Source organism: Pipistrellus kuhlii, unplaced genomic scaffold, assembly GCF_014108245.1.
Source record: "Pipistrellus kuhlii isolate mPipKuh1 unplaced genomic scaffold, mPipKuh1.p scaffold_m20_p_3, whole genome shotgun sequence".
In the NCBI taxonomy this organism is placed as follows: Eukaryota; Metazoa; Chordata; class Mammalia; order Chiroptera; family Vespertilionidae; genus Pipistrellus; species Pipistrellus kuhlii.
Genome location: NW_023425529.1, coordinates 106,356,985 through 106,384,290, shown reverse-complemented (window position 1 = coordinate 106,384,290; position 27,306 = coordinate 106,356,985). Strand labels below are relative to the sequence as shown.

The 27,306-nt window shown below is 39.1% G+C and overlaps 1 protein-coding gene and 1 pseudogene across 4 annotated transcripts in view; one reads left to right on the top strand and one right to left on the bottom strand.

The window, feature by feature from the left end:
- WDFY2 (WD repeat and FYVE domain containing 2) overlaps positions 1 to 27,306 on the top strand; it is a 168,947-nt gene that overhangs the window by 97,858 nt on the left and 43,783 nt on the right. For all 4 annotated transcript variants that reach the window (XM_036455240.2, XM_036455241.2, XM_036455238.2 and 1 more), the window contains exons 4-5: positions 7,572 to 7,626; positions 20,784 to 20,934. In XM_036455240.2, coding sequence (XP_036311133.1) covers positions 7,572 to 7,626; positions 20,784 to 20,934 — 206 coding nt within the window. The remainder of the gene's footprint in view (positions 1 to 7,571; positions 7,627 to 20,783; positions 20,935 to 27,306) is intronic.
- Positions 15,118 to 15,685, bottom strand: LOC118728586 (annotated as a pseudogene).

The following is a 27,306-nucleotide window of genomic DNA, read 5'->3' as shown; positions in this document are numbered from 1 at the left end:
TGCTGAGTAGTCCCAGGCAATTGGCTGACTTTGCACCTATCTAGAGACCCAATAGCCAGTTTACCCTGTAGTCAGTGTCAGACCATACCAGATTACAACTCTATACATCCATAAGCAACACACTCAAGGGGAAGACTCAATGAGCACCAAAGTACCACTGAAGCAAGTCCTGCTCTGTAGGGGTGTCTCCTGCATAGCAGCTGGTCCTCACAGTCAATTGGCTTGGAGGTCAGTTCTTCCCAGTGACACCAACAACAATCAAGACTCAACTACAACAAGACTATGAACACAGCCCATACAGGGTTGCACCTAAGTGCCCAGCTCAGGTGACTGGGCCCCATAGGATACATACTACACAAGCCAATTCTACAAACTCAAGGAGACATAGCAGCTCTCCCCTATTTAATACATAGAAATAAATACTGGAAAGCAGCCAAAATGCAAAGACGAAGAAAAATTAAAGAAATGAAAGAAAGCAAACCACTGGATATAGAGTCCAAAACCACAGTTACTAGTATAAGGCTACTCAAGAACCTTCTAGAAACCTCAAGGGACTTAGTGTGACTTCTAAGGATCTTACTGAAAATGCCAAACACAAGGAAAAAGACCAGTAAAAATTTAAGCATACACTGACTGAAATAAAGAATAATATACAGGGATTCACCAATAGAGTAGAAGATTCTGAGATTTGAAATATGAGGAAGCAAAAAACACTCAACTGGAAGAGCAAAAAGAAATAATTCGAAAATATGAAGATAGTGTAGGAAGCTTCTGGAACAACTTCAGACATACCAATATTTGCATTATGGGGGTGCCAGAAGAAGAGAGAGGGAAAGATATTGAAAACCTATTTGAAGAAATAATAATGGAAAACTTCCCCTACCTGATGAAAGAAATAGACTTATAAGTCCAGGAAGCACAGAGAGTCCTAAACATAAGAGGAACCCAAAGAGAACCATATCAAGATACATCATAATTAAAATGCTTAGAGCTAAAGACAAAGAGAGAATCTTACAAGCAACAATAGAAAAGCAATTAGTTACCTACAAGGGAATGCCCATATGATTGTCAGCTGATTCTCAATAGAAACTATGCAGGCCAGAGGGAATGGCAAGAAATATTCAAAGTGATAAATAGCAAGGACCTACAACCAAGATTACTCTACCCAGCAAAGCTATCATTTAGAATTGAGGGTCAGATAAAGAGCTTAACAGACAACAAAAAAAAAAAAGTTAAAGGAGTTTATCACCACCAAACCAGTATTATATGAAATGTTGAAGGGTATTCTTTAAGAAGAGGAAGAAGAAAAAAAAGAAAACAATAAAAAATATGAACAACAAAATGGCAACAAATACATACCTATCAACAATTGAATCTAAAATCAAAATAAATGAGTAAGAAATCTAATGAACAGAATAAACTGGTGAATAAAATAGAATCAGAGGCAGGGAAATAGAATAGACTGACCATCTCAGAGAGAAGGACGATGGGAGGATGGGAAGAGATTAAACAAAGATTTTGTATCCATATATGCATTACCTATGGATACAAGACAATAGGGTGGTGAAGGCCTGGGGCAGGGCAGGAACCAGGTGGAGGGAGGCAATGGGGCTGAGGGGAAAGGGACATCTGTAATCTCAACTGTAAAGATTTTTTTTTTTTTTTTTTTAAAGGTCAGCACTGAACCAGTATTCTCAAAGTATTGTCTGTGAGGTCAAAGCTATTTTCATAATATTAACATATTATTTGCCCTCTGTACTCTTATTTTTTTAACAAGCATACAGACGGAATGCAGAAGTAGAAATGAAGACCCAACTGCCTTCTTCTATTAACCAGATTTACAAAAATGAAAAACAATTCCACTTTCGGCTAAATTTTTTTATTTTGTAAAATATTCTTTCATAATGAATGTTACTTATAGTAAGGTAATAAATTTATTATTTTGATGAATTAATATTTTTAAATTTTCTTAGTTTTAATTTTTAATATGATAAATATCAAAAAATGCAACCAATTGATGCTGGATGAATTAATGGGCCAGATTTCTCAGACATGAGTGGAAATGGGGCTCTTGCAATATCTTCAGAAAATGAACTTTCAAAGATTTCATGGGAGGATGGGATCTGGAAAATTATTTTTTTGTGTGTGGAGTTAGACTTCTCAGATTCCAAAGCCCATGCCCCTAAAGTCAATCCTGGAAAAGGTGCATCTGGGAAGTCAATAAAGCCAGAAATAGGGCAAGTGTTGAGAGTTTCTGTTCCAAGTTGCAGCCAGGTGTAGTTCGGTACTTAATCCACATTAAAGTCTGGTAGTTCATGTGTGGAGCCCACAGGGCCATGAGCCATGTGGCCACAGGGGAATGTGCCCCCATTAGGAATTCCAGGAGCCAGGTGCCATGGAGCCAAGAGAAAGTGGCTTCTTTGTTTAGAAGTTATATATTTAGATTTTATGCTTCTGTGCCTGTTTCCAGGTTTGATGGATAGGCAAGCATTTTCCCACATCATTCAGAACTTACTGGGTATGAGTCTAAACTGCCTTTGTCTAGTCCCTTCTCCCATCAACCAGCAGGGAACAGACTTGGAGAGTGTTAAATGCAGCTTTTTTGCAAAGCTGTATCAAGGGCTTGCCTGTATTATCTGGTCCCCCCTTTCACACCTTTCCTGTGAAATAATAAACAGGCTATTACAAGGCATCACTATGGGATTCTTCAATAATTTTTAAGAGTAAAGGGAACAAAGAACCCAAAAGTTGGAGAACTGCTGATTTAAACAAACAAACAAAACAAGTAAGAGGTGCAAATTCCAGTCTCAGCCTTTTCACATCTATAAAAAGATTAGGATATAAAGGTATTTACTTCCATATAAATATTTGAGCTGAAGTCATTACTTTTCTGGAATTTCTTTTTAAAATTCTAAATTTCTCAATAATTTTGAAACACTGCACTTTTATAGTATAAAACTAGAGGCCCAATGCACGAAATCTGTGCATTGGGGGGTGTCCCTCAGCCCAGCCTGCACCCTCTTTAATCTGGGACCCTCAAGGGATGTCCGACTGCCCGCTTAGGCCCGATCCTACTGCAGTCCTGGATTGTGAGAGGGATGTCAGGGAGTGCAGGCTCCCAAATGCTCTCCTGCCTGTCTTCCTGATGGCTACTAACACTTCCTGCCAGCCTAATCACCCCCTAACCACTACCTTGCCAACCTGATTAATGCCTAACTGCTCTCCCCTGCAGGCCTGATCCCCCCTAATTGTCCTCCCCTGCACGCCTGGTCACCCCTAACTGCCCTCCCTACAGGCCTGGTCCCCCCCAACTGCTCTCCTCTGCAGGCCTGGGTCCCTCCCACTACCCTTCCATGCAGGCCTGGTCGCCTCCAACTTCCCTCCTCTGCTGGCTTGGTCACCCCTAACTGCTCTCTCCTGCTGGCCATCTTGGGCTGGCCATCTTGTGTTCACATGGGGGCAGGATCTTTGACCACATGGGGCAGCCATCTTATGTGTTGGAGTGATGGTCAATCTGCATATTACTCTTTTATTAGATAGGATAGAGATCTGGTGCATGGGTGGGGGCCAGCTGGTTTGCCCTGAAGGGTGTCCTAGATTAGGGTGGGGGTTCCCTTGGGGGTTGGGGCCTGGGCAAGGGGCCTGTGGTGGTTTGCAGGCAGGCCACACCCTCTGGCGACCCAAGCAGAGGCCCTGGTATCTGGGGTTTATTTATCTTCTACAATTTAAACTTTGTAGCCTTGAGCAGAGCCAACCCTTCTGCTTGCTCCATGGCTGCCGCCATTTCTGTTTGGATTTATGTATCTTTTATCATTGAAACTTTGTAGCCTGGAGTGGAAGCCTAGGCTGGCAAGATCAGGGGGAAAGCTTGGCTTCCTCCACTGCCAGGGAAACCTAAGCCTCCCTCTTGCTCTCTGTGGCCGTAGCCATCTTGGTTGAGTTTAGCTGTATATTCACTTCTGATTGGCTTATGGGCATGGCTTGTGGGTACAGCAGAGTGATGGTTATTTGGATATTACTCTTTTATTAGATAGGATAGCTTCAAGGGTCAACTTCTGTATAATATAGAAGTAAGTTTATTTGATTTTTTTTTATTATGCTCCATCTGAATTCAGAAACTTATCACACAGTTTGCAAGAATATACATAATGAAAACAAAAATGAAAATAAAAATTGGAGACAATGCCAGGGAAAATATTTGTGTGTAAGTATGTGTGCACATACATATGAGTGTCTTCTTGTCATGGTTATGTAAAGATGGACCAGATGTGTTACACGTGATGTCTTCCTCTGTTTAGCTACTTCAGTGATAAAAGAATTGCCTTCTATAGGCCCTGATGAAAAGGTGACTATTTTCTTTTAGTATTTATTAGTTGAGCTGAGATTGGATGCTTTGCCAATGATTGGCTAGGGGCCTCATATGGACTATCAGGATCCTGGTGAGGAAAGATGTGTAGGCTGGTTAGATTCCTGCCTGAATTTGAACCTGGAAATATTAAGAGAGATAGCCAATGGTTAGAAATGAAGCTGAAGGTTACATTAGAGAGAGGCTGAGATGGCTACATGCAAGCTCCAGTTGTGAGGAAAAAGAAGCTGAGTTTTCAGAAAAGACTGGTTGGTTGAGAAAGGATGATAGATTGCATTTAGAAAAAACTACTGAGATGCAAGGAGAGGCCCTCAGCCTGCAAGAGAGACAGAGCAGGGTGAGCGCAGCTTCAGTGGCCAGCAGTCTCCCACGTGGCTTCTGTCTCTTTACAGTAAACTCTCTCTTCACTGGTTTGAGTTCCTGACAACCAAAAGAGCCTCAGTGAAACCTATAATAGTACATGTTTCCAGATTATAAAGACTAGCACAGGTGGTATGATTAAGACTTTAATTTGATTCTGAATTACCTGGTAGCCAAGACAAAAAAAGGAAACACGGTTAATTATGAAACTGTATAACAAAAAGAAAGCAGTCCCCAGCCAGTGTTGCTCAATGGTTGAGCATCAACCTATGTATGCGCCATGAGGTTACAGTTCTGTTTCCCAACTAGGGCATATGCCCAGGTTGCAGGCTTGATCCCCAGTCTATGGCGAACATGAGGCAGCCCATCAATGATTCTCTCTCATCATTGAGGTTTCTATCTCTCTCTCCCTCTCCCTTTCTCTGTAAAATCAATAAACATATATATTTCTTTAAAAATGAAAGCAATTTTAAAGGTAATCGTTTTCTAACGCTGAGTTTAAAATCAATCAACCTCAAAAAAATCAATCTCTTAGCATTAAATATTAAAAATAGAATTACTATATGATCCAGCAATACCACTTATGACTATATATCCAAAAGAATTCAAAGCAGGATCTGGCAGAGAGATTTGCACATTCATGTTCATTGTAACATTTATACAAATAGCCAAGAGGTGAAAGCATCCCAAGTTTTTATTGGCAGAAGAATGGCTAGAAAAAAATGTGATATGTGCATATAATGGAATATTGTGCAGCCTTAAAAAAGAAGGAAATCCTGTCACATGTTTCAATAGTGATGAACGTCAAGGACATTTTGCTAAATGAAATGAGCCAGTCATTAATGGACAAATAGTGTATGATTCCACTCAGAAGCCGTATCTAAAATAGTTAGAATCATAGAAACAAAAACTAGAAAGGTGATTGCCTATGGAGGGAGCATTAGTGTTTAGTGACTACAGAGTTTGTTTTGTAAAATGAAAATATTTCTAGAGATCTGTTACACAACAATATATATACTTAACACTACTGAACTTTATACTTAAAAATGATTAAGATGATAATTTAATGTTAATCTGTTTTTACCACAATTAGTTAAAAACAATTAGTCACCCAAAACAATATATTTGGCAATATCTTGAACATTTTAAAGCATATCAGAAATATATATATATGGAAATGTAAACTGAGAAATTTACCAATATAGCACCTCTCAAAAAGATTTTGGCTTTAGATCAGTTTTTTGTTTGTTTGTTTGTTTGTTTTGTGTGTTTTTTTTTTTTTTATGGAGGCAAATGAAGAAAGAAGACCTCTATTCCCACCCAGAAATGTAGGACCTTTGAGTTCATGAAACTTTTTATGTTTGTATCTCCTCTCTTCAGTGTATGGCTTTGTGTAGGCACATATGTAAGAGTACCCAAATACTTTTGCTGGGCAGTTAAGCAGATGTCAACATTCCTTCCTTCATTCTTTAAAGTATGGGCTGAGTTAAGAGGTCCTGTTTAGTTTTTGTATGACCTTGCTGATTGGTTTGTGATGTACACACAAGGGGATTGAGGATGGCATGTGTATAAACAAGCACAGGTCTTGTATATTCTTCAATGGCAGAGCATGCCAGCAACTTTTCAGTATGATGTTGCCCAAATAAAATAGTATTACCATCTGACTGACTCATTCTGCAGGACCTGGTTTTCATAAAAATCCAGAGACAGGAGCAATAGTGATAAACAGAATAATAATCACTAAAAGTAAAGCCTATTTCTTTATCTTTCTGAATCTAAAATTCAAGTAAACAAATTAGTTTACAAAAATTATCGAATATTTGAAAAGTATTGTCAAGTTTCATTAAATAGATATACACACTTTGGATAAAAAGCACTTTTCTCATATCTACAGAATATTTTCAAAATCATTAATATCCTGACCATGAATACAATCTTTTCAGTACTTTGAAAAGGTAAAGAGGTGAACAGATTGGTGGACACAGACAAGGAAAGGGAAAGGGGAGACCATTGGAGGACTTTCTCAATATAAGCCAGGGACACTAGAAATTAGCTACAAAAGATAACCATAAATATAACTGCTTATAAATAAGAATTTTTTCCTAAGTAACTGCTAATTTAAAGAGAAAGTCAACATATGAATAATGTTTCTGTAATACAGTATTCCTTCCTTATCTGCAGAGGCTATGCTGCAAAACCGCCTGTGAATGCCGGAAACCACTGATAATACAAACCTGTGTATACTGTGTTTTTTTCTATGCATACATAACTGTGAAAAATTAGACATAAAAAGAGATTAACAGTAATAACTAATAAGAAAATAGAACAACTATAATGATACTGTAGTGAAAATTGTGTGAATGTGTTCTCAAAATCTCTTATTGTACTGTACTCACCCTTGTGATTACAGGAAATGACAGAATATCTGCCTGATGAGATGAAATGAGGTGAATGAATAGGTGTAACACACACTGAGTTGATTGGCAAAATATTAAAATACAAAATAGCCAAAACCGGTTTGGCTCAGTGGATAGAGCGTCAGCCTGCAGACTGAAAGGTCCTGGGTTCGATTCCGGTCAAGGGCACGTACCTTGGTTACGGGCACATCCTCAGTGGGGGGGTGCAAGAGGCAGCTGGTCCATGTTTCTCTCTCATTGACGTTTCTAGCTCTCTATCCGTCTCAATTCCTCTCTGTGTAAAAACCAATAAAATATTTTTTTAAATACAAAATAGAATTTGATGTAATTTTATGATGATGTTTGCTTTATACATTCTGGCTTTACTGAAACATATTTATTCACTTAAAATTTTTCTTTTTGCTTAATATTTTTCTTCTTTTTTGTAGGAATTTATTTTATCAGAAGATTATAACAAGATGACTCCTGTGAAAAACTATCAAGGTAGGAATGAGAACAGTGTTTTCATTTACCTGGACTTTGAAATGTTTCTTAATGTCTTCCACTGCCAAAAGAGAGGCCTTACTTTAAAACAGGGAGAACAAAACTTAGCAATTTGAAGTTAATGTTATCCCAGTTTTAGAAGTAAGATGCTGAGGCCTGAAGAGGTAAGGTGACTTGCCTGTGGTCCCTTAGCTGGTAAGTGCAGGGCCTGACCTGGTCACTGGGACTCAGGAACCCACAGCCTTTGTCCTTTGTTTTCCTCCTCACAGTGCAGCAGGCATGGGGAGTGGGGCAGTGTTAGGGTGAGCTGCTTTACATGAGGCTCATTTCTTTTTTGGTTAAATGTTTTAAAAGGCTCAGAGAGTTTGTACTATCTAAGGGAGGGAATTGTGGTTGTATTGTATCTTCAACATGGATAGCGTACCATAGGCCATTTCTGTCCTATGGATCAGGGATAATTTTTGTTAAGATTATCCAGACCAACAATGTCATGGGATCAGAACATTGGAGGTGGACCTTTTAACACTTAGAGGTCATTTCATCCAAATCTCTTGGTCTTCTTCATCGTGCGTGGTCATCTAGCATTTCCTCTAATACCTCCAGAGACATAGCAACCCCTCCTGATTTGGGAAAATTCTGTGAATTATATTTTTTAGTTTTATATTTTGAACCAAAATTTATTTCCCTATACATCTATTCTTTAGTCTTTTCACATGTTACTTATCAAATACTTGTTGATCACTTGTCAAGTATTTATTGAGTACAGTCATTGTTTCAATAACTGAGGATTATAATAGTGAATAAGTGATATGTACTATCTGCCTATAATCCTAATATATAAAAACCCTGGGACTATCATGACCAGAGGCTTGATCAACCGGAAGTCAGTCCTGCAGTCAGCGTTGGGTTACTGTGGTGACCCAGCACTGACTGTTATGGCAGTAGGCCTGGTGACCCAGTGCTGACTGCTGAGGGGGCTGGAGAGAGGCCTGAAGAGAGAAGCAGGGTCTAATCCGTAGCCTCTGTGGCTGCTGTTGATCAGCACTTGTCTCTCTCCAGGCCGGGCCAGCAGCCACGCCTCCATTTCTCTCCAGGCCTCCACCAGGGCTGCTGATCAGCCCCACCTTTCTGATCAGGCCCCATTTGTAGTCCCAGAGACGCTGACTGGCATAGAAACTGACCAATCAGAACCAAATCTGGGTCAATTGTGAGGAGCCCATGGCTGCCTAGGAGGCAGAGCTTTTGACCCCGACTGGGATAGAAACTGACCAATCAGAACCAAATTGGCTGGCAAAGGAGGGCAGTTGGGGGCAAGATCAAACTTGCAGGGGAGGGCAGTTAGGGGTGATCAGGCAGGCAAAGGCAGTTAGGAGTGATCAGGCTGGCAAGGAAAGACAGTTGGTGTGAGATCAGGCTGGCAGGGGGAGATCAGGCTGGCAGGGGAAGGCAATTGGAAGAAACCAGGCCAGCAGGTGAGGGCAGTTGTGGGCAAGATCAGGCTGGCAGGGAGGGGGGGGGGACAGTTGGGGGTGAGATCTGGCTGGCAGGGGAGGGCAGTTGGGTATGAGATCAGGCCAGAGGGGGGGCAGTTAGGGGTGATCGTGCAGGCAGAGGCAGTTGGGGCGAGATCAGGCAGGCCAGGGAGAGCATTTGGCAGAGATATCAGGCTGTCAGGGGAGGACAGTTAGGGGCAATCAGGCAGGCAGGCAGAGAGGTTGGAGTGATCAGGCAGGCCGGCAGAGGCAGTTAGGGATGATCAGGCAGGCAGGCAGGTGAGCAGTTAGGAGCTAGTGGTCTCAGGTTGCAAGAGGGATGTCCGACTGCAGGTTCAGGCCCGATCCCACAGGGGCCCCCAATTGAAGAGGGTGCAGGCTGGGCTGAGGGAACCCCCCTTCCATGCACACATTTTGTGCACTGGGCTACTAGTAGTTTATAATCATGTGGAGGAAACAAACAGGTAAACTGATCATTAAAATGTTATGTGATATAAGGGAACTTTTGAGATCTTGCTCCCTGGCATATGTTGTCAGTTTGGCTCAAATAAACTCCTATAAAAATAATAATGTTAAGTGTTAAGTGTTAGAATATCCCCCTATAGGTCTTTGCTCAGCCTATTAAAGCCTCAAAAGCAATGAAAATTCCAATCCCTCTCCTTTTTTTCCTTCTCTTTTCTAGCCAAAGCAATTTATATTTTTCTTTACATGACCTGAGTTTTTGTTCTTTAAAAATATTTTTATTATTTTGGTCACAAATCTTGGGATATCATGTTGTACTATTGGGACCATTTTTTTAAAAAGTGACACATTGTGGTTTGCTGTCTCTAAGATGTCTCCTAATGATTTTTGCCTCATGGTATTTATGGTCCTCCTCTCCTTGAGTGAAGGCTGGATCTAAAATACAGCAAGAATTGAATATTATTTCTGAGATTAGATTATAAAAAAATTTCTGGGGCTTCCATCTTGCTGGTCCTCTCCTGCTCTCTTGCTTTCCTGTTCTGATGGAAGCCAGCTGCCATGTTGTGAGCTGCTTTGAAGAGAAGCCCAGGTGGTAAGGAACTGAGTGGAGGCCATGTCAACTGTCAGTAAGGAACTGAAGCCCTCGGTTTAGCAGCCTATGAGGAACATAGTCATGTCAACAGCTGTGTGAGAGGGCTTAAAATCAGCTCCTCCTTTTATCAGGCTTTCAGGTGAGAGCACAGCCCACACCTTGATTCCATTCTGTGAGAGACCTTTCAGCAGAGACACCAAGATTTCTGATCTGCAGAAATTCTCCTGAAATGACAAATGTTTACTGTTTTAAGCCACTAAGTTCTGGGTATAATTTGTTGCATAGTATATAATTAATACTCACATATAATGTGATAAGTACAAAATCATATTTCCTTCTTCTCCTGGGCATTGTTCTTCTAATATCAAAGGTAGCAGCCACTTTACACTGTGAGCTCATATGGAGCAGTCAAGTCATCCCCTCAACTGTTCTTCTTGAGTTGTTATCACGCTATATCTCCTATACTTTTGAAGCTGTTTCCTGTGTGGATTTTGTTATTTTTTTATTGTTTTTAGCTTAAATGCTTGACTTCACATTCTGTTATTCATCTTGTTTTATTTAGTCTATCTCTTAGTTCATCAAGATATTTTGAAATCCTGGTTGTCATTTAACTCCCACTTAGTTTTGTATTTTTCTAAACATATAACCAAAAAAATATATCATCCCTAAGTCTGTTAAAAATAGTGATTGGTCCCCAAAGATGCACAAATGATGAGTATATCACTAAAAACCACTCTTCATATGCCATTATTCTTTGGATCTCTTATATCCAACTTGTTTTATATACATCTAACTATATCAAAAGATAACTTATTTATTTTCATTTTGTTTACAAGAGGTTATAAAAAACTGACAACTAGATCACTGAAGAGATCCTTTCATCCCAAACACCTAGAGAAATGGTAAAATTATACTTCTTGTTGCGTGCTTTTTTTCCTTTGGTTAATCCTCACCCAGGGATACTTTTTCCATTAATTTTTAGACAGAGTAGAAGGGAGGGAGACACAGAGATAAACAGATGTTAGAGAAACACATCCATTGGTTGCCTCCCACTCATGCCCCCATGGGGCCTGGGGATTAAGCCTGCAATCAAGGTACAAGCCCTTGACAGAATTAAACCAGGAATCCTTAAGTCAGAGGGCCAACACTCCCATCACTAAGGCAAACCAGCTAGGGCTTGTTGCTCTTTTTAATGCACCGCTCATGAGATAAACAAAAGGAGTATTTCCATGTTCCAGAAGCACAGAGAAAACACCAACGTCAGAGTGATATACGGATGACCTGACATTGCAGATGTCCTGGGGAGGTAAAAAGAGCCCCGAATTGCTTGAAGCTTTTTTATGAATGTTCACTGAGGGACAAGAGATGAGGCCTAGGGCCTGAGTGAGATTCAGAATTGTAACAGATTTTCAGATAAAGCTGGAATCCATAAAAGGAAATAACCCTGTGAAATCGAGAGGAACAAAACCCTTCTGATATTGGCTTAGAAAACTACAGGGAAATTTATTTCTCGTCTCAAATCTGGATAGAAGAGCCAAGTCTCCCATGAAAAATCAAAATTTCAACTTTTAAGGTAACAAACTTCTGACCTTAAAAGTTCTTATAAGAAAAAAAAGTGTAGCCGAAACTGATTTGGCTCAGCGGTGGAGAGTCGGTCTGTGGACTGAAAGGTCCCAGGTTCGATTCCGGTCAAGGGCATGTACATTGGTTGCGGGTACATCCCCGGTAGGGGGTGTGCAGGAGGCAGCTGGTCGATATTTCTCTCTCATCGACGTTTCTAGCTCTCTATCTCTCTCCCTTCCTCTCTGTAAAAAATCAATAAAATATGATATATTTTTAAAAAGTGTAATTATATGAGGTGATAGATGTTAACTAAATTTAGTGTGGTAATCATTTCACAATATATTTGTACAGTGGAACCTTGATTCTCAACTTTAATTTGTTCCAGAAGGCTGTTCAAGAAACGATTTGTTCAAAAACTGAATCATTTTCCCCATTACAAATAATGTAAATAGAATTAATTTGTTCCAGACCTCCACATGATTCCTTGTTTTAGCCTTTTTTATATACAGTACATGTCCAGTGTACTGTTTAATCTATAAACAAACACTTATTTTGTTTAATTCTTTGTAGCCTTAAAGGAATTATTTTCAGCACTCATTCCAGGGGTATCTTCTGGAGGTCAGTATGCAGCATCTTTGTTTTTTTCACATATCATTGCCTTTAAAATGCTGTCACCTAACTGCTTTTCACTTATCCAAATCAACAACAGTTTTTCTACCTCTTCAATTGCCTGTGATCATTGTTTCTTTCACACCCTTAGCAACATTAGCATCTTGATGGCCTTTTATGTTTTAAATTGTGCTAATTGTCCATTTCACCAGCAACAAAAGCAAAAACAAACAAACAAACAAACAAACAAACAAAAAAACCCACAAAAATATTCACAGCACAATTTCCTGAGATGTTAGCAACAGGAGGTAAACTGACTATAGATAAATTGATTCTGGAATTCTCTCCTTTGTGGACTGAGAAATGCTTTTTGTAATGCTGATATGTCAGCACTAATGAAAGGGTTATCAGTTCAATAACTGAAGCGTGGTTCCACAACCAGACATTTTTTCTGTGAACAACTTGGTTGAGAACTGAATTGTTCCAGATGGGATATGTTTGAGAACTGAGGTTTGACTGTATGTCAAATTATTTTGTTGTACACCATAAATTAAGACAATATTATATGTAATTTTATAAAATGTTTTTGGATTTAGAGTACAAATTTATTATTTTTTTATTTAATATATTTTATAATGATCAACAATCTGAAGGAGACCATTTCATCTTTTAAAAGATTTTTAAAAATCAGAGAAGGTGGAGAAACCAGAAGGAAATTATAAGCCTATAAAAAATAGATAGAACTTTTATTTTACCTATTTTTTCTAGTCTACCCACTAAAAAAAATTAGTGGGTAGACTAGACACAGAATAAATTCCTGAAATGGTAGATAGATTTGATATTGGTGAAACATCTTTAAAGTACTGAAAAAACAAAATTGCCAACATAGAATTCTAGACCCGAATATCTTCGAAATAGAAGTGAAATAAAAATTTTCCAGACATAAAATCTCTGAAAGAATTTGTCATTCATTGACCTGCACTGAAAGAAATGTTAAAGAAAATCCTTCAGGAAAAAAGGAAGTGATGTCAAAGGAAAATAAGGATCTGCACAAAAGAATGAAGAAAGCACCAAACATGATAAGAATTTCATAAGAACTGCAGTTAGCCCTAGATATTCATATGAGTATTGATTATAGAACTTACACAATGATACCAAAATCTGCTGGTGCTCAAGTCCCTTATATAAAATGGGATAGAACAATGAATACAGTTTGCAGATTTAAAAAAAAAAATGTTTTGACTAGTGGCTGATTGACTCCATAGATGTAAATAAAACCCATAGAAACTGAGGGCTGACTGTAATTATTGAAAAAATTATATATATACCATGCTGTTCAAACCCATTTGCTCAAGAGTCAACTATATATGATCTTTTTTATTATTATTTAAATTTCTTTTAGAAACAACTGGCTATTTAAAAATAATGACAAAGTAGCATGATGTTCATAACACTATATATATAAAATTTATATGTATGACAATAATAGTATAAATGCCAAGAAGTAGAGAGAAATGGAAGTATACTATAGTCAGGTTCTTATGCTGTACACAAAGTGATGTATTATAATATCATTGAAGGAAGACTGTAAGTTAAAGATATATACTACTAATTCTAACACAACCAATAAAATAACAAATCAATATGTTAGAACTACTAGGCCAACCAAAGAAATAAAACAGAATCATATGATAATTCTCAGTTACTCAGGGGAAAACCAGTAAGAGGGAAAGGGGGAAAAGAACAGATGAGAAAATAGAAAACTAGTAGTAAGATGATAAATTAAAACCTAACAAATTATCAGTAATCACATTAAATGTGTATGGTCTAAAGCCAGTTAAAAGGCAGAGACCATCAGATATTATAAAAAAGGGAGACCCAAATATAAGCTACCTACTAGAAATGCACTTGAGCTATAATAACAAATAAGTTAAAAGTAAAATGATGGCAGAAGATAAACTATGCAAACACTAGTCTAAAGAAATCTGGAGTGGAGCAGCTCTTAGTATTAGTCAAAGTAGATTTCAGAGCTAAGAATACTACCAGAGATAAAGAAGATCATTTCATAATAATAAAGTGCTCAATCCCTCAGGAGGGCTTAACAATCTTAAATGTTTATGTACCCAATTAACATAGTTTTGAATTTTTAAAGTAAAACCTGACATAGCCCTAGCAGCTTTGGCTCAGTGGATATAGCATTGGCCTGCGGACTGAAGGTCCCAGGTTCAATTTTGGTCAGAAGCACATGCTCAGGTAGTGGGCTCAATCCCCAGTAGGGGGTGTGTAGGAGGCAGCTGATCAATGGTTCTCTTCATCATTGATGCTTATATCATTCTCTCCCTCTCCCTTCTTCTCTGAAAGCAATAAAATAATAAATTAATAAATAGATAATAAAAATATTTTTAAAAACTGATATAACTATCTCTAAAAATCAATAGAAAAATATCCTGCAGTGAGGATTAACAAAATATATATGTCACAAATAAGTTGAGGAATCATTCGGCATCTTTTTTAAAAAAATATATTTTATTGATATTTTACAGAGAGGAAGGGAGAGGGACAGAGAGCTAGAAACATCAATGAGAAAGAAACATCAACCAGATGCCTCTTGCACATCCCCTACTGGGGATGTGCCCGCAACCAATGTACATGCCCTTGACCGGAATCAAACCTGGGACCCTTCAGTCCCCAGACCGACATTCTATCCACTGAGCCAAACTGGTTTCTGCTCATTCGGCATCTTGCTGGTGCTGTAGCTGGACAACTTAGATCTTATTCATCACCCTGCTTAACTGTTCCTTTTTCAGAAATGTACATATCATCCAAAAATTTTCTGATTTCCTGTTTTTAACTGTTGAAGCTTGCTCAATCAAAGCAGCTGAATTTCATACAAATTCAGTTTTGTTCCTTCAAGTATTAACTCATCTTTCTGAACTTGAGAGATTGACCAAGCAATGCCTGACCTCATCTGAACCCTGTATTTTTCACCCAAGAAATTTCTTATTTCAACAAGAGAACCATTCTCCTGAATAACAATGTTGAGGGGGACATGAGCATACACAGACCTCATCTTGTAACAGAATCCCATGATCATGTTCTGTCCGTGACTGCAGATAGTGTGAATGGTGGCCAGTTCCTTTCCGTTTGCCAACCATTTGTCAATCCGAAGCCTCTTTTTCCTTCCAAGGATACTGAGTTCTACATTGATGTGATTCAAGTCCCTCTACAGGGTGCCTCTGGGGCCCTTCACAGTAACTGTGTATCTCTTCAGAGTGATGGTGACATTTTCTGAAATGTAGATAGTTGGATTGCTGAGAATGGTTTTCATCCTCGCAGTAGATAAGGCTGTGTTTTTGTTTTGAGAAGATCAATAAAAGTGATAAATCTCTAGTCAGAGAGAGAGATAGAGACAATGCAAATTACCAATATTAGGAATGAGAGTAGTGATATTATTATAGACTAGAAGCCTGGTGCACAAAATTCATGCACTGGAAGGGGTGGGTATCCCTCAGCCTAGCTTGCAACCTCTCTAATCTGGGACCCAACAAGGATCAGGCCTAAACTGGCAGTCGGACATCCCTCTCACAATCTGGGACTGCTGGCTCCCAACTGCTCACCTGCCTGCCTGCCTGATTGCCCCTAGTTGTTTATGTCTGTCAGCCTAATTACCCCCTAACCACTCCTCTGCCAGCCTTATTGATGCCTGACTGCTCCCCTGTCGACCCGATTGCCCCCAACTGCCCTCGCCTGCTGGCCTGGTCACCCCTAACTGCCCTCCCCTGCCGGCCTTGTTGCCCCCAACTGCCCTCCTCTGCAGGCCCAGTTCCCCTCAACTTCCCTCCCCTGCCATCCCAATCACCCCCAACTGCCCTCCCCTGCTTGCCTGGTCACCCCTTTACTGCCCTCCCCTACTGGCCATCTGTGGCATCCATCTTGTGATAACATAGTGGCGGCCATCTTGTGATAACATGGGACAGCCATTTTTTGACCACTTGGGGTGGCCATCTTGTGCAAGGGTATGATGGTCAATTTGCATATTACCTCTTTATTATATAAGATTCTAGGGATATTTAAAGGAAAATATGAATATTATGAACAACTTTATGCTAACAAATATTACAACTTACCTGAAGTAAACAAATATTTGAAATTTCAAACTGCTACAGTCACTCAAGAAGAAATAGATAACCCTAATAGTTCTATATCTAGTAAAGAAATTGACTCTATGATTAAAATCTTCCCACAAGGTAAACTCTTGGCCCAGATGGCTTTACTGGTGAATTTTGCCAAACAAGGAAAAAAACAATTAAAACTCTGAGAAATTGAAGAAATAAAAGTTTTTAACTCATTTTACAAATTCAGCATTAACTGGCACTAAAACTAGACAGAGACAGTTTAAGAAAGAAAAAAAATCTGCTGACAACATCCTCCATGAAAATAGATGTAAGAAATCTAACCAAAATGTTAGCAAATCAAATTCAGCTATATATAAAAAGGATAGTACATCACAACCAAGTGAGGTTTCCCAGGTTTACACCCAAAGAAATGAAAACAGGGACTCAAACAGATATATGTATACCCATGTGCATAGCAGCATTATCCATAATATCCAAACAGTGGAAGAACATGTGCTATATACATATAAAGGAATTTTGACACGCACTACAACATGGATGAACCTTGAAGACATATGCTAAGTGAAATAAGCCAGTCACAAAAAGACAAGTATGGTACGATTCCACTTATATGAGGTACCTAGCGCAGTCAGACTTGTAAAGGCAGGAAGTAGAATGGTGGTTGCCAGGGGCTGGGGGAAGGTAAATGGGGAACTAGTGCTTAATGGGTACACAGTTTCTATTATATTTAGGAATATGAGAAAGTTCTGGAGAGTAGATTGTGATAATGATTATACAATAATGTAAATGTATTTAATGCCACAGTATTGTACACTTAAAAATGGTTAAAATTGTAAATTATATGTTTTATTTTACCACAATAAAAAAGAGATTGCATATATATCAATAAAATTTCTTAGTAGAATATCTTAAACATAGTTCATCAGTTCATAAATATTAATTCCTCTCAAAAAAGGTGGAGGGGGAACTAGTGTTAAAAAAGATGTGGAAAAATTGGTACCTTTATACACTGCTGGTGGGAATGTAAAAAGGTATAGCCACTTTGGTAAATAGTTTGTCAGTTTCTGAAAGAGTTAAACATAGTATTTATACTCCTAGTTATACAGGAGTTGGCAAAAGTAGGTTTATAGTTGTTCATAATAAATAATACAGTTATTAATAAGTAATAATACAAGAATAAACTCAGTTTCATGTACTTACAACTGTAAACTATTTTTGCCCACTCCTATACTCACGAGAATTGAAAGCATGTGTTCAGACAAAAACTTGTACACAAACATTCATAGTAACATTGTTCATAATAGCCAAAAAGTGAAAACAGCCTAAATTTTCATTCATGATGAATGGATAAATAAAATGTGGTATATTGATACAATGAACTATTATTTGGCCATAAAAATAGGAATGAAGTACTGATACATGCTATAATATAGATAAACTTGAAACCATGCTAATAGAAACTAAACACAAAAGATCATATATTATATGATTATATTTATATCCTATCTAATAAAAGAGTAGTATGCAAATTGACCATCACTCTAACATACAAGGTGGCCACTCCCATGTGGTCAAAGATGGCGGCCCCCAGGTGGACACAATATGGCCACCACAGATGGCTGGCAGGGGCGGGCAGTTGGGGGCGACCAGGCCTGCAGGGGATGGCAGTTGGGGACAACCAGGCCAACAGGAGCAGTTAGGTGTTGATCAGGTTGGCAGGGGAGTGGTTACAGGGTGATCAGGCTGGTTGGCAAAAGCGGTTAGGGGCAATCAGGCAGGCAGGCAAGTGAGCGGTTGGGAGCCAGCAGTCCTGGATTGTGAGAGGGATGTCCCAGATTAGAGAGAGTGCAAACTGGGCTGAGGAGCACACCTCCCCCCCTTATGCAAGAATTTCATGCACTAGGCCTCTAGGGAGATAATAAAAAATATGAGAATCCATAGAGACAGAAGTAAAGTAATAGTTTTCCAGGTATGGGAGGAGGAGAAATTGAGGATATGGGTTTATTTTAGGGCTGAGGGTGATGTTCTAGAAAATTTTTCATGATGACTATACAACATTTTAATATACTACAGACCACTGAATGGTTTAAATGGCTAATTCTATATTATGCAAAATTTATCTCAATAAACATTTTTTAAATGAATCAGTGATACCAAAACCAAAGATATTGCAAGAAAGAAAGACTACAGTCCCAGTATCTCTCGAGAACATAGATGTAAAATCCTTAAAAAAAAAAAAAATACTAGTAAATTCAATAATATATAAAGAGAATTATACTACCATGACCAAGTAGGATTTATTCCAGATATTCAAGGCTGGTTCAGCATTTGAAAATTAGTGTAATCCATTCCAGCAAAAGGCTAAAGGAAAAAAAAAAATCATACCAACTGATGCAGGAAAAGCATTTGATAAAATCTGACATCTATTCATGATAAAAAAAAAAAAAAAAAAAAAAAAAAAAAAAGCAGCTCTCAGCAAATTACAAATAGAGGGGAACTTCCTCAACTTGATAAGGAGATATGGACAAAAACAAAAAAAACAAACAAACAAAAAAAAAAACCACCTATAGTTAACATCATACTTACTTGTGAGAAACTAGATGCTTTTCCTTCAAATGATGTCCTTTCTCACCACTGCCATTCAAGAAGCATAGGCTTCAAGCCCAGGTTTCTGAAGCTTAATGATATGTATGGACCTCTAAAGGATTTCTTTTTTAATAAAAGAATTCTGTCACCCTAAAAAGAATATGTGTTTGATTTAGGGGGTTTGGTTTTTGTTTCTTTTTCAGAGTCATAGCCTGACACAGAGAAAGAAAACTATTATAACTTGGCAGAGAGACTAGGGCTTTAATTCCAGCTCCTCACTCATCGGGTGTCTGCCTTTGAACAAGTCCCTGAACTGCTCTTTCTCCTCTGGCACATGGTGGCAGCTCAGAGGGCCCACACCGCCCCCTCCCCCCCCCCCCACCCCGCCCGCCGCTAACCCCTCCTTACTTTGTGGGCCACTGTCATCCCCTTGGACTTAGAAAGTAATAAAATAGGAGGTCAAAGGTCCCTTTATGAAGAAAAGGGGCAAAGTTCTGGGAGCCATGTTCTGCCTAAAATAGATGCAGGTGCACTTGGACTCATTAGAGCAGTGGTTGCCAACCAGTGGTCCGTGAGTTCCGAAAGGCTGGCGACCACTGCTTTAGAGAGTTTGCTTTTACCCCATTGTTGGTGGAACTTCATTACACATCTGATGACACAGACATGACAAAATCTTCAGAGTTTCTCCAGGAAGTCACTCTTTTAGTTAAAAATGTTTTATCTTGATTGTGGCTTATACTCTGAAAAGCAGATATTTACTGTAGAGAAGTTGTACTATTGCTTCCATACCTTTTTTGTATCCCTTTAGATTCTCATGCTTCAAATACCAGACTTTAAGACATCAGGCATTTGCTGAAATGACTGTCCTGTGGGTATTCATTCTGGTTCTGAGTGTAGTGTTCAGGAGTCAATCTAAAAGGGCCATCTTTCCAAGGCTAAGTAAGGTCTGTAAAATGAGGCAACCCCTCCCTCCCCAACTCTTGCAAGATCGGTCACTATAACTGAGATAATATATTTAAGTACCTGGTACTTGTTAGACACACAGAAAAGGGCAGCTGATCAAAATGGGAAACTGCTGTCTTCTCTGTCATTGCATCACACCTGTGATCAGTCTGCTCACCAGGCTGGACCAAGCAGCCAGGTTCCAGGATGTTAATCTCTGTTTGTTCAGTCAGCTCTGTTCAGTGGCCACAGACCCCTCTTCCTTACCCTCTGGGATTGTATATTAAGAAGAAAGCAAACATTTTACTGATTTTATTTGGCAATGTGCTAGACCTTGACCAAAATACTGAACTGTATTGTGCCTCAGTTCCCCAGGGAGATGGAGTAGATGACATGCGCGGTTTCTTCTAACTCTGAAGTTGTGTGATGCGATAATCCTATGATGTTGTTACTCTTGTGTATGAGCAACCCTGAGAAATATGTTCTCATTATCACTTTTATTTAGCACTTGGGCCTAATTCTGCCCTCCATTCCAAGTGTTTGATTTCTTACAGACAGTTGATCTAGAACTTTGTTGTATATTTATAAGCCAGACTTCATATATAAGAATGGGGGCATGCCCCTAAAGGGGCATGCCCTCACTGCTGCTGAGAACCCCTTTTCTACTTGTGTTAACTTGTTCTGGGAGGGGGAAGGGAACAGCGCGTCTCTGGGCCATGCTTACAGCCTCCTCTAGGATACTTATGGCTTGTGTTCTTGCCTCTTGGTTTTCAGCACATCAGAGCAGAGTGACGATGATCCTGTTTGTCCTGGAGCTGGAATGGGTGCTGAGCACGGGACAAGACAAGCAGTTCGCCTGGCACTGCTCCGAGAGCGGGCAGCGCCTGGGAGGCTATCGCACCGGTGCCGTGGCCTCGGGCCTGCAGTATCCTTTGCTGGAGGAAACTCCTTGGTGGGAACTTAGCTGCTTTCTTTCAGAAAGTTCTTTATTTGCTGACTCAGCCTGCTGATTAAGATGCCCATAGACTTTTCTAATGAACAAATCCTCATGTAGGAGGAGTAAAGTGAGCTCAGTTCACCTGAAGAAAATAGATTGTGATGTACTATGGTCCAAAGCCTGGCATCTGGTAGAACACAGCCCAGATTGTGAGTCTCAGCTGTCATAAGCAATTGCAGAACGGGAGGATAAAACCATCACTGAAATACAGTCTGTTATTTTTGTACAGAAGTAATTTACACACAGATACTAATGTTGTGAATATGCCCGTCGGTGCCTGGCAGAAGAGCCACAGTATTCCTATTCATTTAAAAAATATCTGAGAGGCTACCATGCCAGGACTTGAGTAGGTCAGCTGGTATCTATAGGCTCTGTTATAGGCCCAGGACTTTCCCATGATCTGTAGAGTGGTATTATTTCTGTCTCCCAAGTCTAAGGACCCATGTGCTCAGTGTGAACACCTACTATGCTGAGTAATCCTCACATCTGGGCTCCAGCAAGCAGGCTTAATACGTTTGGATGATGCTACCATTGTAAGGAATAAAGAACCCTGCCTTTGATTTAAAAGGCATAGACCTCTCATCACCTTCTGGCAAATAAGAAAACAGGTGGGAACAGATCACTCGGCAGCCAAAGTAAGAAGAAATAGTAAGACTTGCTTTCAGATTTTCACCTTATTTGTAAACTTGCTTATTCAGCAATTCTCAACAGTCTGAAGAAATGCTTACAGTTTCTTTGCAGTAGCTGCATTTTTGTGTGTATGGGGTAATGTCACTTTTTTTTCCCCCCCTCACTGGAAGGGCAAGATGAAGAAATTAAGAATAGCTTTCATAGAAGGTTGTAAAATGGCAAATTACAAAGAAGACCAGAAGCAAGGACAATAAGAATTGAAGAACAGAATCAACTTATCTTTGAGAGGGTGGTACTACCTGTTAATAAAAGAAATTCCAGAGTTTACTTTTTAAAGTAAATGAATTGGCACAAATTCTCTTGCCAACACATTAATGATTTCTTATAGTGTTAGAGCTGAAAGAGCCTGAGTTCACCCCGTCCAATGCCTCAGATGAGTCAGCTGAAGCCCAGGAATCGCCATGGATCCTCTGTGTGGCCACCCAGCTAAGGATGTAGGAAAATCACCGCTAGAACCTAGATTCTGCTTGGACTGTTGTTCCCCCCATCATACTGCGTTACTCTTTTAAGAACAGAACTAATGGTACCAATATTATTTGGTCTTAATATGCTGGCTTCTCTATTACTAGCCACACCTAGTGATTTATCTTCTATATCACTAACCAACCCAAGGAGTAGAGAAACATAAAGATTTTGCCCTTACGAAGTTTTTATTGATTTTAGAGATGGTGGAGAAGGGAAAGAGAAACATCAATGTGAGAGAGAAACATCTGTCCACTGCCTCCTGCACACTCCCTATTGGGGATTGAGCTGCAACCTGACTGGGAATCAGTGCACGGGATGATTCTCAACCAACCCACACTGGCCAGGGCTAGTTTACTTTTTAAACTATTTGAAAATGAAACACAAAGTTAAACTTGACTTGACTTTGGTAGCCTTTGTCTCTTGTTTTTTGACTGTTTCCTTTGGCCACAACCATGTGGCTTTATCAAGTAAAGTGTGTGTGTGCGTGCATGCGTGCGTGCGTGCGTGCGTGCGTGCGTGCGTGCGTGTGTGTGTGTGTGTGTGTGTGTGTGTATGAAAGCCTGTGGCTTCATTTCCCAGTATCCATGACTATCCCATCTAATCTTGCTATTAAGATGGAAGGGAATTGCAGTACTACATACAGACAGACCCTTGCAGAAGATTCCGTTACCTCCACCAGCTCTGCCTCTCTAGCTCCAATTTTGGAGCCACAGTGCCAGCTCTTACTCCTAGAAGCATATACTTCCTGATAATTTTCCAGTGCTGCACATTGATGGCATAACAGCGCTGCTCTTACCAGAGTCTCTCTTCTTGTAGGGCCTCTTAGTGGAGAGTAAATATGCAATGAAGTAGAGGGATAAAGGAAGACAGAGAATGACCAGTTTACAAATTGAATTCTTTCTCAATAATTTCAAAATCTTTGATTGTGTTGGCTAAAGATCTGAATCTTCAGATATTAAGTGGTCTAAATAATAATAATAATGCAGAAAAGGATAGAAAAAATAAATTACATTTGCAATCCTTAAGGGCTTATATAGTATTTCTATTTAATGTTAACTTTGTTCACCAGGAATACAGTAATGTAAAGTAAAAACAAAAAAAGAACTAATTCTCAATTTTCATAATGTAGAAACTAAAGGCTCAGAGAGGCTCAGCTAGCTTACGTGACTCTCCAAGGTCACATGACTGTTATCTGAGAATCAGGAATAGAATTTGAGTTTGATAATCTTTTAGCTACTTCTCTGCAAAACCGGATGCAGTAAAATGGAACTATTTCTCAGAAGTCCCATGGCAGTTGAAGTTAGGAAATGAAACTGTTTCCCTCCCCACTTCATAGTTCGTATATTTGTCAGGACACTATCCAGCCTCACCTTTCAGTCCTGTCATTTGGACATTTTTTTTTTTTTAATCACATTTTCCACAAAATAGTTCAGATACTTTTCATTTTAACATTCTGTTCATGTTGGAGATATTTTCAAGATGTCACCCTGCATAGTGAAATGTCTTTCTACCAAATAGTCTCTTAGATCTATTCCTGTTCTGGGAAAGAGTACTGAAAAGCTATTAAGGTTATCTTGGTTTTCATATTTCCTCATGTCATATTTAATGCCTATCACTCTGGCTTTGAGGTTGTACTATAATTTTATTTCAGCCCTCTTCCAAATAGCTTTTGTTGAGTTCATATTTTTTTTAAAAAATCTTATTATTTACCTACAATAGTAAAGACTACTAGGCATTTAGCCTTTTTAAAAAAATCTTTGTTCTTATAATCAATCAAGATAAATATAAATGATCTTATTTTGTATAAATCTTTTTTTTAATCCTCACCTGAAGACATGCCTTTTTTTTTTTTTTTTTTTTTTTTCTGATTCTTTCGAGAGAGAAAGAAACATTGATGTGAGTGAGACATCAATCATTACCTCCTGCACTTGTCCCCAACCGGGCATTAAACCCAAGACCTTTCAGTGCATGGGAAAACGCTCAACAAATTGAGCCTCCTCAGCCAGGGTTATCTATACTAACAAAAGGGTGATATGCTAATTAGGGCGAAAGTCTTCTGGACAAAGCCACAGTAGCTGCTGCGAGGGCCGAGGTGCAGCTGCAAAGGGCCCAGGCTCAGGCCGGCAGTGGCAGCAGCAGAGGGGTAATGGGGGCAGTGCCTTCCCCTGATCATCCAGGTTGCCTCCTGCACAGGGAGGCCAGACTGCAGCTTAGGCCGGGGGCTGAGGCAGAGGCAGTTAGGGGCAGGCAGGCAGGAAGAGGGGTTAGAGGTGATCAGGCAGTAGGCAGGCAGGCGGGTGAGCAGTTAGGAGCCAGTGGTTCTGGATTGTAAAGGGATGTCCTCGATTGGAGAGGGTGCAGACCGGGCTGAGGGAACCCCCCTCCCATGCACGAATTTTGTGCATTGGGCTTCTAGTTTCATATAAATCATAATAGAGTTTCACATATATATATATACTTGTTTGTAGAATATAACTTTTCTCCCTTGTTCTTGATTCTGGAAACATTTGTTATGCTTTGTTTTCTTTCACTATTTTAAAAAATTAATATGAAATTTTTCAAAATATGTACCAAATTAGAAAAAGGGATAATATAATGAACACCCACATATTTATCACTCAGATCTACTTTAATTCTTCTATCCTTTTTTGCTTTCTCTTTTTGCTGGAGTATTTTTAAGCATATTCTAGACCTTATGTCATTTCATTCTTACATTCTTCATGTGCACCTCTAAAAATTATGGATTTTCTTTCAATAATCATAATATATTACTGCTAAAATTTTGTAATCACTCCTTGATATTATTGAATAATTGATCCATTTAAAAATGTCACTGTTTCTAAAATGGCTTTTTGCAGTGATTTTGTTTTATATTGGGTCCAGACAAGGTCCACACATTGGGTCAGGTTGTCATATCTCCTCAATCTCAATCTAGAGCAGTGACTGCACCTCCCTTTTATATATGCCGCTGTGGAGGTACTGAATCAGTTCTCCTGTGGACAGTCCCGTATACTAAATTAATCTCTGCTTCCTCATGTTGTCATTTAACCTGTTCTTTTACTTGCCTACCCTTGTCCCATATTTTTCTGTACACGGAAAGTTGCCTCTGAAATCTTGATTCAGTTCAGATTCAACTTTTGTTAAGTATATTTGCTAATTGTGTTGTGCTCCATGTTGCTTCACAACCAGAAGCGCATAGTGTGGGGTTGTTGCCCCTCCAGGGAGGCCAAGACTGATCAGTAGTTCAGCTTCTCCCTGCAGTGCAGTCCTTCCCATTAGCTTTTCATGTAATGGTTTCAATTGCTGATCTTTGCCTGAACTAGTTCTTTCACTGATGTCGCAAAATGGTAACATTGTAATCCTATCGTTTTTGCACATGTATTAGTTGGAATTCTTCTATAAAGTAGGACTTTACCTCATTTAACTAGGGCTATTTGATTATCCTGAAATACAATTAGCACAGCAAAAGGCAACATAAATTCTTAATTATTTCTCTAGTTGCTCATTTTTGGATAGAGATTTAGTGCCATGGATACCTCCAGTGGGAATCTTTTACAAACTCTTAGGTTTTGTTTGTCTTTTAGACAATATATGAATTATATTTCAATAAATTGCTTCTTTTGAATGCTCTTATTGTCCCATCTTTGGCCAGTAAGAGCCCCACCATATTGGTTCCTGTGTCTTTTTATTTTCTTGATAAATAAAACCAAACGTTTATTTACACCAAAGATTTCTAACACTTGATCTTTTACAAATGAAGGACAAAGTACTGTATTTACACAGACAGCAAGGGGCGGCAGGGCTGCCACAGAGTGTGGAGTTTTCCCACAGTGACAGGCCTGCCCTGTCAGTTCCAGTGGGGACAGTGGCTCCACTCCTGCCTCTGGGACACACTGACAAGCCTGAGGGGCAGGTCTTCCCACGGGCTGGCATGTGAGGAAAGGGGGAGAAAGTAGAAAGCTTAAGACGAAGCAGTGTGGCCACACTTCTCAGCAGTTCTTAACTGTTAACATGAAACCTATATAGACATTTTTCTTTTGTAAAAGCAATTAAGTTTATTAACTGAATTCAAATTGGAAAAGATTTTGCCTTCCCCCTCTTACCAGCTATAGAGCATATTGGGAGATAAAAAGAGAGAAGACCAAGGTAAAGAGCCTGGGAGGGAAGGTTATTAAAGTTTTCATCTAAAGTAAAACTAAACTTATAAGTGATTTGGATTTAGGGTTAGGCCAATAAGACATGATTCATCTCTGTGTCTTTTTTATACCCCCATAGCTTCTGATCGTTTCCTTGCTTTTTGCACAACTGTCTTAAGTTCATCTTGTACCTTTCCATTCCACTCCTGCAATCAGCCACTTCTTTTAGTGAGGAATAGTATTTAGAGATAGCTAGAAAATATATGTATGAAGATTCTTATAAAGTAAATAAATTATCAGTGCATATAGTATTGTTTCAAAATAATAATAATAATAATAATAATAATATTATAATAACAAAACTACTGGATGAGGTTTTAGATTTTTTTGCAGTTCTCGTTGTCCTTAAATATGTTCTACAAAGGATGCACAGTCAAAATGCTGTGCTTTGAAGTCACTTGAAATAATTGTGTTAACTATGTGGTTATATCACCAATTTGATAATTAGGTTCATTCATTTTACATTATTGTCAATTTGGGGGATTTTTTAATTTTATAAATATTTTTAATGTGTAAACGAATTACAAGATTATAAAATGTAAATGCTATAACAAGAGAGACGTCTCATTCTCATTTCTGTACCTTCAATTGTTTCTCCCTTCTCCATAGGCAACCATTTTTGTTAGATCTTGATTTATCCTTCCAGGGTTTTCTTTTCTCAGGATGAGCATGCACACACTTATATCAATAGTAGTATTTATATTTTCTCCCTTTTTTTAATATATATTTTATTGATTTTTGTACAGAGAGAAAGGGAGAGAGATAGAGAGTTAGAAACATCGATGAGAGAGAGTCATCGATCAGCTGCCTCTTGCACACCCCCTACTGGGGATATGCCCGCAACCAAGGTACATGCCCTTGACTGGAATCGAACCCGGGGCCCTTCAGTCCCCAAGCCGACGCTCTATCCATTGAGCCAAACCGGTCCCGGCTATTTTCTCCCTTTTTT